The 13898-nt window shown below is 37.7% G+C and overlaps 1 protein-coding gene across 1 annotated transcript in view; it reads right to left on the reverse strand.

Annotated features, from left to right (window-relative positions):
* KAT6A (lysine acetyltransferase 6A) overlaps positions 1-13898 on the reverse strand; it is a 138350-nt gene that overhangs the window by 67305 nt on the left and 57147 nt on the right. The window contains exons 3-4 of the mRNA XM_049771792.1: positions 5606-5714; positions 43-158 (exon numbers count right to left, since the gene is read on the reverse strand). Of these exons, the coding sequence (XP_049627749.1) occupies positions 43-158; positions 5606-5714 (225 nt within the window). The remainder of the gene's footprint in view (positions 1-42; positions 159-5605; positions 5715-13898) is intronic.

The raw sequence follows: 13898 nt of genomic DNA on the forward strand, positions 1-13898 counted from the left end.
TGGTAACATGAAATATTGATATTGGAAGACAAAGACACTCACTGCATTTTTGCCTTGATCTCGACAGGAGCTACACGTTTTACACTCAATGCACTGCCACCGTAAGGCCTTCACTCTAACCGTTAGTTCAGGAGAAAACTTTAAACAGGATGGATGACCTATGAAGAGGGGAAAAGTCACAAATCAAATTATCAAAAATAATTTTGCGACTGTTATTAAATACTATAAAGGGAAAATTATCTAAGTCAAAGCATGTATCAAAAATAAAAACCAAGATACTACTTAATGTATGCTATATATGAACCTGGCACTACAAATGAGTTCTATTATACTTACACTAAGTAGAATTTAGAACACACACACACACACACACACACACACACACACACACACAATCAATGTGATCTTAAAAATCTAATGAATTCCAATCTTTTACTAAACCTGTATCAGAGCATTATGTGATATAAGTACATAATTTATAATGGCAGCATTCTAGTTTATGAGTCTGTAACACTTTTAGAGATAGGATTTTATGTTTCACTTTCTACTGTTCAATGCTCTGATTCATTGGGGATGGGGAAAACTACACTTGACGGATTCAAGAACTGGCTCTGTTCTCAGAAATCATTCCTGGCAGGCTTAGGAACTATATAAGATGGCAGGGATCAAACCCAGATCAGCCCGTGTACAAGGCAAACACCCTACCTGCTGTGCTATCACTTGGGCCCCAGTATTCTGATTTTTAACAATAAATTTCATTACTTTCATTAACCAACAAAAATAATACAGATCCTAATTATTTAAGGCAAGTTTTTTTTCTCATGAGTTAAAAACATGCAAAAGTACTCAAGCTAAAACAAATCAAAGCAACATTTCTGTGATTAGAGTTAACAGACCAGAAAAAGTTTGCACTAATAGGAGTATCAGTTTGATTTTCCAAATAGTGAGAGTAGCCAATTTATCCTCAGCTCTAAAATAATTAGTCCTTTTCCTAGGAAGGTTGATCATTAATTCCCTTTGGTGAAGGAAGAGCTTGTTAAAGAAGCTCTCCTTCCTTTATCACTGCTACAGAATTTTCTAAGATGATTAAGTCGTCTATCAACAAAACATTACTAATTAAAGAATGAGAGGGGAGAGTGAAAATCTCATTCATAATTGTATCATCCTAGTTGGAGCTATTACATGCTTTTGCATGTCTATTAATAGCTATCAATGCTTTTGTTGTCTACAACCAACTGGCCTCAACCCACAGCATCCCTTATGGTCCCCTGAGGATCATCAGAAATAATTCCTGAGTGCAGAGCCAGGACTAACTACAGTGTCAATAGGTGTGGTCCAAAACCAAACCAACCAAACAATAACAAATAAAAAAAAAAAAGTCTCTTAATGTTCTACTTTTCTATTTAAAACTACATTTAAAGGAGCTGGAAAGGTAACAGAGAGAATAGGGTACTTGCCCTGCATGTGAGTGACCTGGGACAATCTCAGACACCTGTAAGATACCCCAACCCCAAGCCCTGCCAAAAGTGATCCCTAATCTCAGAGCCAGAAGTAAGCCTGATCATTACCAGGTGTGGACCAAAATAAAAAAAATAAAGGGCCAGAGAGTGCTGGGAGATAGTTCAGGAGTTTGTCTTGCATTGATGGACCTGGGTTTGAACTCCAACACCACATATGGTCCCCAATCACTCCAGGGATAATCCTTGAGCAGGGAGCCAGGAGTAAGCTCTGAAGATAATAAAGTGTAACTATTGGGCCCTTCCCCCAGCTAAAAAGTTGTGTGCCCTTTCCAGCAAGCACTACAACTGAAGTATAGGATCTTTACAACCATATATGTGACTCCTAATCACAGCAAAAAGAAAGGTGTATTTTAATAAATAAACTGCCTCTTCATAGGCTCTGACCCTTACTTAGACTTTATGCTCAGAAAATACACTTTTGGCCCTTTACCATACTTAATACAATTATTTCTCAAAAACTATTTGTTATCTTAATTTGGGAGACATTAAGCTTCAATTTGGAAAATAAATTTCAAATATATCAAATCCTTGATAAATATATGGCTTTATGGTGTTTTATCAAATTATTTTAAAAGTCCTCTATTACTGCTTATACGACCACCATGTTCTTCTCTTTTGCCAGATACTCTGGTTTCTCTCACATCCCCAAAATGTGCATATTAGGTTCTTCAGCATGTATCAATTGTTTCAGTATGGGTATGAATATGATTGTATACTTTAATGGAAGAGAATTATGCTGGTTCTAGCCTAAACTGCCAGGAGATTTCAGCAACAGCAATAATAAACTGAAATGACTGGGCTGAATAATAAATGATTGAAAATTACATTTTTATATTAGAAATGTTTCTACTGATTTAGAAGTTTGATATTTTTGTGATCAGAAAAATGCAGTAGTAACTCAACTCTTCCTTATAATAATTATTATATGGTAAAAGTGGAGTTTAATCTAAGAGCCTATAATGACCCTGAGGACCAAGTTCTTAATTATATCCATACTTTCCTTCTATTATGACAGCTAGGTAATAAGATAATATTTATCCCCAGACAAGAATACCTTTTATGTAGTCCCCTCCCTTCCCACAACTAAATAGGGTTGATCTAACTAATAAGATGCTGAAATGACAATGTGACTTATAAGGCTAGATTATAAAAGGGTAGTATAGATCTCTTACTATTCTTTCTGATGTGCATCCTGCTGCCATGATAAAGTCTAAAGCAAACCTATGAAGATGATTACATAGAACGAAACTGAGACTTCCTATTAACAACCAGCATTAATCTGTGAAGCAGGAAAGTGAGTCATTAAAATTCTGCATGGGGCCGGAGCGGTGGTGCAAGCAGTAGGGAATTTTCCTTGCATGCGCTAACCTAGGACAGACCGAGATTTGATCCCCCAGCATCAAATATGGTTCCCCAAGCCAGGAGTGATTTCTGAGCACATAGCCAAAGTAACACCTGAGCATCACCGGGTGTGGCCCAAACACAAAAACAGTTTCTGCAACTGAAATTTTGATTGCAATCTCATGAAAAATTCCCTATAAAACCCACCCAGGTAAGCAGCTTCCAAATTTCCAATTCATAGAAATATGAAACTCAACTTTGTAAGTAAGCTGTTGAACAAAAATGTTTCTTTTAGCTACTTCAATGTAATTTAATTTCTAGAGCAATAGAAATTAGTATTTATTCTACTAGTCATTAAAAGTTCCCTCTCCGTTAATTGGTTTTAAATTATATTCTTTTCTATCTTGCAGAAAACAAGAGACCTTCATTGCAAGGCTTCATAAAAGCCAGGGCTATAACAAGTTTCCCCTCTCCCTATAATTTCCTCACCTAGAGCAAACTTCCTTGCTTGTTTGGAAGTCACATTCCACAGAGCTGAGGAACTATCTGGCTTGGTGTTTGGGGTCACTGCAGGCAGTGCGCAGGTAACCACGCAGTGCTAGGAATCAAACTCAAGTCTACTACATGCAGTTGCCAGCAAATTCATTTTTCTCTCTTTTATATCTTTGGCTCCCATAAGACTTCACTGAAGGAACTAAAGTAGTTTGGAAATCACTGCATCATATGACAAATCACTCTCTTTAAGCAAATCTTAAATGATTTTTATCATTTATATGTAACTGTGAAGTACTGAGTTCATTTCTGTTTGTGATATAATACTGAGCATTATTACTTCAGACTTATTTCCACCTCGCCTGACATATTCAATATATAAAAACTGAAGGAAAAAACCCTTTATTTCCTAAATAATGCCTTTACAACTAGGCTCCAAATATTAATTTGTCTACTAACTGAATGAGTGATTTCTAAAATTCATAAATGAAACAAAGATCATCTTCCTGGTACCATTTTAATATACTAAAGTCATGACGATGCCAGTCTCCATGGCTATTGAGAATGGCTGTGACTAACAAAAATTACCAAACTTAGGACTTGAGATTGCAGTTAAAAAGACTAGAAAATAGTTAATGGGCTAAGTATTTGCTTTGCATGCAAGTGGGCCCAAGGCTAGATCTCTGGAAGCAATTCCAAGCACAGAGCCAGGAGTAGCACACTTCCCTCAACTACCCAAAAATGACATCCAGTTTCACATTAGCCTCTTGCTTTCATCTCTTTCAGACGGGAAGATTTATGTGACTCCTGGGGGTCAATTATGCTAAAACCTGATTATTACTGATAATTAAGTCAAAGAGTAAAGATAGAGAAGATACCAAGGCCTTCCTGCGAAGCCTTAGAAATTCTTAAAATGTAAAGCAAGATTATCTCTGGAATTGACAAATGAGAAGATTCCTCACAAAATCTTTTTCTTAATCCCAGAGGGCTCAAATTACATCAACTCCAGTTCTCAATGTGACATATGTGTTTTTTTTTTTTTTTTTGGTTTTTCGGTCACACCCGTTTGATGCTCAGGGGTTACTCCTGGCTAAGTGCTCAGAAACTGCCCCTGGCTTGGGGGGACCATATGGGACGCCAGGGGATCGAACCACGGTCCTTCCTTGGCTAGTAGCGCTTGCAAGGCAGACACCTTACCTCTAGTGCCACCTCACTGGCCCCGACATGTGAGATTCTATCAAAATAAAAAAAATTTATCATCCTAGTTCTATTTATAAATCCTGAGGCTTCCTATCAAGAAAGAAAGCAATGATTATTTAAAAAACAAACAAACAAACAAACAAAAACAGCAAGAGGGGCCTGAGCAGTGGCACAAGTGCTAAGGTATCTCTGCCTTGCCCGCACTAGCCTAGGACAGACCGTGGTTTGATCCTCCCGCATTGCAATCCCCACCAAGACAGGATCAAATTTCTGAGTGCAGAGCCAGGAAAAACCTCTGAGCATCACTGGGTATGGCCCAAAAATCAAAATCAACAACAACAACAACAACAAAAAAAACAGCAAGAACCTCAAACTGATTTGACAATGTTTAACAATGAAATATAAAAAGCAAAATGAGAGAATGTTTTTTCTATTAAAAATGATTTAATAGGGGGCCGGGCGGTGGCGCTAAAGGTAAGGTGCCTGCCTTGCCTGCGCTAGCCTTGGACGGACCGCAGTTCGATCCCCCGGTGTCCCATATGGTCCCCCAAGCCAGGAGCAACTTCTGAGCACATAGCCAGGAGTAACCCCTGAGCGTTACTGGGTGTGGCCCAAAAACCAAAAAAAAAAAAAAAAAAAAAAAACAATTAAAAATGATTTAATAAAACCTGATTTAAATTAAGCAAAAAAAATTACAGCTATATACTTAAATTCCACTTTTATCTAGAAACTCACTTCAGTTAGCTAGACTTACTTCAGGATAAAATTAAAAGCTTTTCATAAAGATCAAGCATACAAACTCTGTTAAAGGTATTTCTATCAGGGCAAAGACAACAGTACAACAATTAAGTTGCTTGCCTTGCATATGGCCATCTCTGATACAAATTTCCTGCACTGGAGACCTGCATGCAGATCCTAAGCACTACCAGGAGAGATTCCCTGAGTGCAGAGCTAGGAGTTAAAATTTGAACATGACTGAGTTCCCCAGTGTCAGACAAAAGATAATCCCTTTTGCTTGGTAGCATTTCAGAGGGAATATAGGGATCACATACCACTGTTGCCACAGTCTGCACAGGAGATGAGTTCCTCTGGCTTCTTTTCTCGGTTTTGTTCTTTTGTACCAAGACAAAAACTACAAATGGGAATTGGTTCAGCAACTGGCTGTAAAGAAATACAGAATTCATTCAGATAACAGTACTTTTTCTTTTTAGTACTAACATAAAAACATTACATTTTAATTCCTGTAGTTTGCATACAGCTTTAGAACTACATCACTTCCCTAAATTTCCAACCAAGTAGTAAGTAAGCTCTTACAAAGTCTTCCATGAACAACAAATGATGCTTGTAGTGACAACTTCAATCCAAAAAGTCATATTCCATATATATGAGATCACCTAGAAGCTAAGTGACACAATACAAATAAAACAAGGAAAATTCTTCACCTAAACCTTTTTTTTTTCATGGGCCTGGAAACCTAAGGGGACCAACATCTCCTGGCCCAATAAGTAGTAGGACAGTTCACTGCTCAAATCCTCTATTGCTAGTGGCAACCAGAATACATCTGGTAGCCTCAGGATCCGCCAATTCTTTGAGTTATCTCCTCAACCCATGTGCCTAAAGTTTTTTAAATGAAACTGACAGGGCAATAGTACAAAGGGTAGAGCACTTGCCTTGCACATGGCAAGCCAGGTTTGATCCCAGACACCCCATATTGTCTCCCAAGGATACCAGGAGTGGCTCAGAGCCAAGAGTCACCCTTGAATAATCCTTTAATTTATTTCATTTGAAAATAATAAAAATGTATGTAAGTGAGGGCTGAAGAGAGGGTAGGATTTTAGGTTGTTGCCTCAATCCCTGGTGCTCAATATGGTCTCCTGAGCACTGTCAGAAATGAGCCCTAAGCACAGAGTTGGGAGTAAGCTGAGTACTGCAGTATATGCCCAAATACATATTCTAATTTTTTTTCTCGATAGAATAAAATGCAGAAAGCTTCAGGACTGACCCCTAAAATGCATATGATAAAGATGAGTGGTGAAGCAAAAGCAATAGTACTGTGGATAGGGCACCTGAATCCTATATGGTCCCTTGAGCACCACTAGAAATAATTCCTGAGTTCAGAACCAGGAGGAATCTCTGAGCATTGCTGAGTGTGGCACCAAAACAAAAAGATGTCACTAAATTCCATGACAATCATCTTTCTCTCTCCCCCTCCAGGTGACAGCAAGTCACAACACAATGCAAAGGATGCAATAGAAAAACAATGCAGAACACCAACATGCTTAGAGAATAAAGAAGGGGGCCCGGAGAAATAGCACAGCGGCGTTTGCCTTGCAAGCAGCCGATCCAGGACCAAAGGTGGTTGGTTCGAATCCCGGTGTCCCATATGGTCCCCCGTGCCTGCCAGGAGCTATTTCTGAGCAGACAGCCAGGAGTAACCCCTGAGCACTGCCGAGTGTGACCCAAAAACCAAAAAAAAAAGAGAATAAAGAAGGTAGCTCTGCTGACCCAACAAGAACCAACCATCTATAGCCTCTCTGATAAAGACTTTAGAGGGAAAATCTAAACAATGATCAAAGAACTCAAAAACAAAACAAAACAAAACAAAACAAACAAAAAAAAAAAAACCATGAAACAAACCAAATGAACCACAAATAAGAATACAGAAGAAGAAATGAGAAAATGCCAAACTGAAATAACAGGACTGAAAAATTTGGCAGGCAAAATGAAAAGCACACTAACAGAGAACAGAATTTGTGGGACACCACAAAAGCAGTACTAAGAAGAAATTTTATAGCTTCACAACCACTCATCAGAGAGGAAGAAGGGGTCCACATAAATAATTTAATGGCACAACTTATGAAACTGAAAAGTAATCAAGAAAATAAATTTAAAAATAGGCAGACTTCCTTTACAGGAGTGCTGAAAGAACCAAAAAAATTCATTCAGCATTTGGGGTGTTTTTTGTTTCTTTGGGTCTTTTGGGGGAGTCACACCTGGCAGCGCTCAGGAGTCCTTCTGCAAGCAAGGCAAATGCCCTACCTCCATGCTATCTCTCTGGCTCCTTGAGGGTGTTTTGGTATTCAGAGGACTTTCAAGTGGGAATTTGCAGTGACAACCAACCTAATGACAAGATGTGAATGACTTTATTTTTTCATAGTTCTCACTTCCTTGTCAAAGGAAAGTCTATTGGATTTTTTTGTCAGCCCTGCAATATATGATTTTGAAATTAAAAGTAATTATATTTCCTAGGTATCTTGAGTGACAATGGAAAGACCTTGACATATTGTTTGTTTTGTTCAATAAATAAATGGCACTGGGCATCTCTAATGACTTATCAAAAAAAAAAATAGGCAGACTGAAGGAAAAAATAAAGCTTAACACAGAAATTAATAAATAGCCATTCCAACAATATCCAAAAACAATTTTTGTTCTTTCAAGAATAAAAAACAAGAGCGGGCTAGAGAGACAGCACAGCGGTAGGACGTTTGCCTTGCATGCAGCTGACGCAGGATGGTTAGTGGTTCAAATCCTGGCATTCCATATGGTCCACCAAGCCTGCAAGGAGCGATTTCTGAGTGCAGAGCCTGGAGTAACCCCTGAGAATCACCAGGTGTGACCTAAAGCCCAATCCCCCCCCCCAAAAAAAAAAAAGAAAAAAGAAAAATCAAGATCAATAAACCTTACAAAACTTACAGGGAAAGGAGGAAACACTTAATAAACCAAATTAGAAATGAAAAAGAGAGGTTACTATAGATACTACAGAAAGCTAAGAGGGTGTTAATTGTTCCAAATGAATTTCAGAAGTGTTTGATCCACTTCATTGAAGAATGTCAAGGGTATCTTTAGAGGAATTGCATTAAATCTGCACAATGCTTTGGGGAGTACTGCCATTTTAATGATGTTAATCCTGCCAATCCATGAGCAGGGTATGTTTCCATTTCCATGTATCCTCTCTTATTTCTTGGAGCAGGGTTTTATAGTTTTCTTTATATAGATATAGATCCTTCACGTCTTTAGTTGACTCCAAGATATCTGAGTTTATGTGGCACTAATGTGAATGGGGTTGTTTTCTTAATGCCCATTTCTTCCCTATCATTATTGGTGTATAAAAGGGCCATTGATTTTTGTGTGTTAATTTTGTAGCCTGCCACATTGCTGTATGAATCTACTGTTTCTAGAAACATTTATGTAGAGTCTTTAGGGTTTTCTAAGTAGAGTTTAGGGTTTTCTAAGTAGAGTATCATGTCATCTGCAAATAGTGAGAGCTTGACTTCTTCCTTTCCTATCTGGATGCCCTTAATATCATTTTCTTGCCTAATAGCTATAACAAGTACTTCCAGTACTATGTTGAATAGGCGTGGTGAGAGAGGACAACCTTGTCTTGTACCAGAATTTAGAGGAAAGGCTTTTAGTTTTTCTCCAATGAGAATAATATTTGCCATTGGCTTGTGGTGGATGGTCTTAACTATATTGAGAAAGGTTTCTTTCATTCCCATCTCGCTGAGTTTTTATCAAGAATAGGTGTTGGACCTTAACAAATGCTTTCTCTGCATTTATTAGCATGAGCATGTGATTTTTATTTTTCTTGTTGTTGATGTTGTGTATTAAGTTAATAGATTTATGGATGTTAAACCATCCTTGCATTCCTAAGATGAAACCTACTTGATAGTAGTGGATGATCTTAATGAGACATTGAGTCCTATTTGCCAGGATTTTGTTGAGGATCTTTACATCTATGTTCATCAGGGATACTGGTCTGTAATTTTCTTTTTTAGCAGCATCTCTGTCTGGTTTTGGTATCATAAACCATAGCTTCATAAAAGCTATTTGGAAGTGTTCCCTCTTTTTTTTTTTTTTTTTTTTTTTTTTTTTTTCAATTTTATGAAAGTCTGGCCAGGATTGGTAGTAGCTCCTCTTAAAAGGTTTGAAAGAATTCATGAGCAAATCCATCTGGGCCTGGGCTTTTGTTTTTGGGCAGACATTTGATTACCATTTTAATTTTCTCAATAGTGATGTGGGTGTTTAGATATGATACATCGTCCTTATTCAACTGTGGAAGGTTATAAAAGTCCAAGAATTTATCCATTTCTTCCAGGTTCTCATGTTTAGTGGCACAGAGTTTCTCAAAGTCGTCTCTGAATACACTTGATATCTCTGCAATATCTGTAGTGTTCTCCCTCTTTTCATTTCTAATGCGGGTTATCAAGTTTCTCTCTCTTTCTTTGTTAGTTTTGCCAATGGTCTATCGATCTTGTTTATTTTTTCAAAGAACCAATTTCTGCTTTCATTGGTTTTTCAGATTGTTTTTTTGGGTTTACACTTCATTGATTTCTGCTCTAAGCTTTTTTATTTCCTTCCCTATTTGTGGTCCCTTTTGTTGATCATTTTCTAATTCTATAAGCTGCATCATTATGCTTATTCAGGTATGCCCCTTCATCCTTCCTGATGTGTGCTTGCAAAGCTATAAATTTTCCTCTCAGTACCGCTTTTGCTGTGTCTGTCCCACTTGTATTGGGTCCTGTTATCTAAGTATTCCTGCCTGTTCAACATATCTATGCTATATCTGTATGCATATGTCCTTAAAGGGTCCTTAAAAAGGTATTTAAGCTGGATCTTGTACTTCAATAAAAACACTGGAATCCTCCCATTCTTATCTGTCTCTGTGTCTGTTAATTGTTCTGTGTGTGTCTGTCTTTGTCTGTCTGTCTCTGTGCCTGTTTATTCTTTGTGACGTTCCCTCTGAGAAGAGTAACCCACATTTTGACTGGTGTCCCCCGCAGGTCAGGGCACCCACACTGTAGCACTACTACTCAATTTTTGTATTGCTTTAAACACCATGGTTTACCTACTAGCTCATAATACAGTTATTTGTGTCATTCAATGTTCTAACACCAAGCCTACCACCACTGATTGTCTCTAAGTTTCACCCATCCCCAAATCTGCCCTTTTTTCAGGCATGAGATAATTTACATGATATTGTTTTGTTACAATTGGATGGTAATAAATTTATTTAAAAAAAGTTTAGTGGGCCCGGAGAGATAGCACAGCAGCGGCGTTTGCCTTGCAAGCAGCCGATTCAGGACCAAAGGTGGTTGGTTCGAATCCCGGTGTCCCATATGGTCCCCGTGCCTGCCAGGAGCTATTTCTGAGCAAACAGCCAGGAGTAACCCCTGAGCTATTGCTGGGTGTGGCCTAAAAACCAAAAAAAAAAAAAAAAAATTTGTGAAAATTCTTATATCCAACAATGGGGTCATTAAGCATTGCTTGAAGGTTTACTAAGCTATTTGTGGCTAGTTCAGCATTCTGTGTTATGGTTTTGTTTGCTGAGCATTTTTTTATTTGGCTTCCATGCTACTTTCGCATCTAATTTGGTGAGTTAGGAATTATTCCTGGCAGTGCTCGAGAGACAATATGGGATATGAGGGATCACATCTCCAGGTCAGCTGTGTGCAAGGTAAGCACCTTACCAGCTGTACACTTGCTTTGGCCTCCATTGATACTTTTAATATCAATTATTTATATTACTGAATTTTATCGATCCCAAAACAAAACAGCTAGTCATTCAAATCTCACTAAACTTAAATTGGGAAGAGGAGTAGCAGTAGTGATATAGTCCAGTGTTTCTCAACTACTACTACTGGAACTCCTGTAGGTACAAGGATATCCCAACGGGCCAGAGAGATAGCATGGAGGTAAGCCATTTGCCTTGCATGCAGAAGGTTGGTGGTTTGAATCCCAGTATCCCATATGGTCCCCCGAGCCTGCCAGGAGCTATTTCAGAGCATAGAGCCAGGAGTAACTCCTGAGCGCTGCCGGGTGGGAGTCAAAAAAAAAGGATATTCCAAGGAGAAAACTGATATAAATAGAATGGGGAGTCAGGACACGAAACTAGGAAGTCAACCAATAGGGCAGCAAGAACACAGAAGAAAAAAGAGCGAGAAACACTGAACAACCTACCTGCCCAGTTAGTCAGAGCTGTACAAACAATTTAAGTAAATTATTTTGGTACTTATCAAATGACCATAGTCTTAAGGCTGCCTACTCACTATAAAAATCAATTTACTAATTATTTCTCCCAAATAACAACTTATATTTAAGTTTAAACACTGTGATGTTCATAGTGTGAAAAATAAAGCTGAAGAGAAATTTGAATACCAAGTAGTTCAAGACACGAGTACAAGCATACAAATTGTATAGAATCAGTTAGTAAAACATGCAGTGTTAATTTTGATGCAAAATATTTAAAATTTAAAGATACATATTTAATATTATAAAAAGATTATTTTGGGGCCCAGAGAGATAGCACAGTGGTGTTTGCCTAGCAAGCAGCCAATCCAGGACCAAAGGTGGTTGGTTCGAATCCCGGTGTCCCATATGGTCCCTCGTGCCTGCCAGGAGCTATTTCTGAGCAGACAGCCAGGAGTAACCCCTGAGCAATGCTGGGTGTGGCCCAAACACAAAAAAAAAAAAAAAAAGAAGAAGAAGATTATTTTCAGCTACCACAACCACTGAGAAATGCTTTTAGTCATATTATGATATTCTTAACTACCTAATAACTGTACTTAAATACATTTTTAAGTATAATTTGGTAAAGAATTGTACTTAAGAATTAGTCATTTTTATTACTGAGTGTACACATACATACATACACACACACACACACACACACACACATTTAGAGGACAGAGAGATAATACCATGGGTAGAATGCTTGCCTTGCATGCACAATCAACCATTATCCAGGAGTACATATGGTAGCCCTGAATACTACCAGGAGTAACCCGAGTGTAGTCAGAAATAAGTACAGAGCGCTACTATAACCTATAAGATTCCTTTTAATAAGATAGCACTACTAGCAAGTATAAAGTGATTTGTTTTTACTGTCTAAGTATATTGCTGAATATAAACAATTATAACTCCAGATCACTTTCATTCAAAATATTAAAATCAGTGAGAAAAGGCTAAAACCACAATGAGTTCATGGTATTATTGAAAGAAAATCTGTGGGATGATTTTAGAACAATTAAGAAGTATTTATGACACTTTGCAAATAAAATGCTATAAGCCGATTTCAATTACCCTGTATTATGATAATAAAAGAGTAAGCTTTAAATATAATTTTAATAATCTATATAAATATGCCATTATAATAATGTTATACAAATTACGTCTGTTCCCAGACTGTCAAAACTTAGTCCTTTATCTTATAGTTCAAATATCTATATAAGGTAAACATTTTTTTGTGGGGGCCACACCTGTTTGATGCTCAGGGATTACTCCTGACTAAGCGCTCAGAAATTGCCCCTGGCTTGGGGGGACCATATGGGACGCTGGGGGATTGAACCGCGGTCCTTCCTTGGCTAGCGCTTGCAAGGCAGACACCTTACCTCTAGCGCCACCTCGCAGGCCCCAAGGTAAACATTCTTACAGCTAATCAAATAAAAAAATACCTCATAACAAGTGTTTTCTTAATCTCATTTAAACACAGCAAAGTGAACCTAATAAACATAAAATCAGAGCATATCACTGAGCTGCCCAAACCCAAATCCAGTCCATACCGTCTATGTCAGAATAAACTCTACAAGGTCCTATCTGATTAGTGAACCACTTACCACCACCATCAGTTACATCACTTACATCCTCTCTCCAGTGACTCTCAGCCTCATATATTCTGTTTTAATTTCCATGCTTGCTTTTACAAGTCAGGTGTTTTAGTCATATAACTTTCATTTGTTTTCCAGAATCCTTAAGTTTCTTCCCTAGATTCTTCAGATCTCTATTCAAAGTAAACATCCTCTCAGTAAGGCTTTTTTTAAATCTAAATCATTTAACACCAGAATACATCACTCCAAATAGTAATACCTACCCTGCCTGGTTTCTTATATTTGCACTACTAATTTACATTATATATAGCCTATTGTTTGACCTCCAATGCAATGTAAACTATGTGTCTATAAGAACCAGGCCTCACATAGTTAGCATTCACTCAATATATTAAAGTAACTAAATAATAAATTAATAAATAAACTAAATTACTTCTAGATTCAATAACTAAAAATAACTATATATATTTTCTTTTGGTTTTTTTTGTTTGTTTGTTTGTTTGGGTCACATCTAGTGGCACTCAGGGGTTACTCCTGGCTTTTTGCTAAGAAATTGCTCTTAGCATGGGGGGCCATATGGGATGCCAGGATTCGTACCACCATCTGTCCTGGATCAGCTGCGTGCCAGGCAAACACCCTACTGCTGTACTATCTCTCCAGCCCCTAAAAATAAACTATATCTTAAGAGATAGCAACCATGAATTGGTATGTTTATAAACAAAGTAATGCATATATGTTATAT

This window comes from Suncus etruscus, chromosome 4, assembly GCF_024139225.1.
Source record: "Suncus etruscus isolate mSunEtr1 chromosome 4, mSunEtr1.pri.cur, whole genome shotgun sequence".
NCBI classification, from domain to species: Eukaryota; Metazoa; Chordata; class Mammalia; order Eulipotyphla; family Soricidae; genus Suncus; species Suncus etruscus.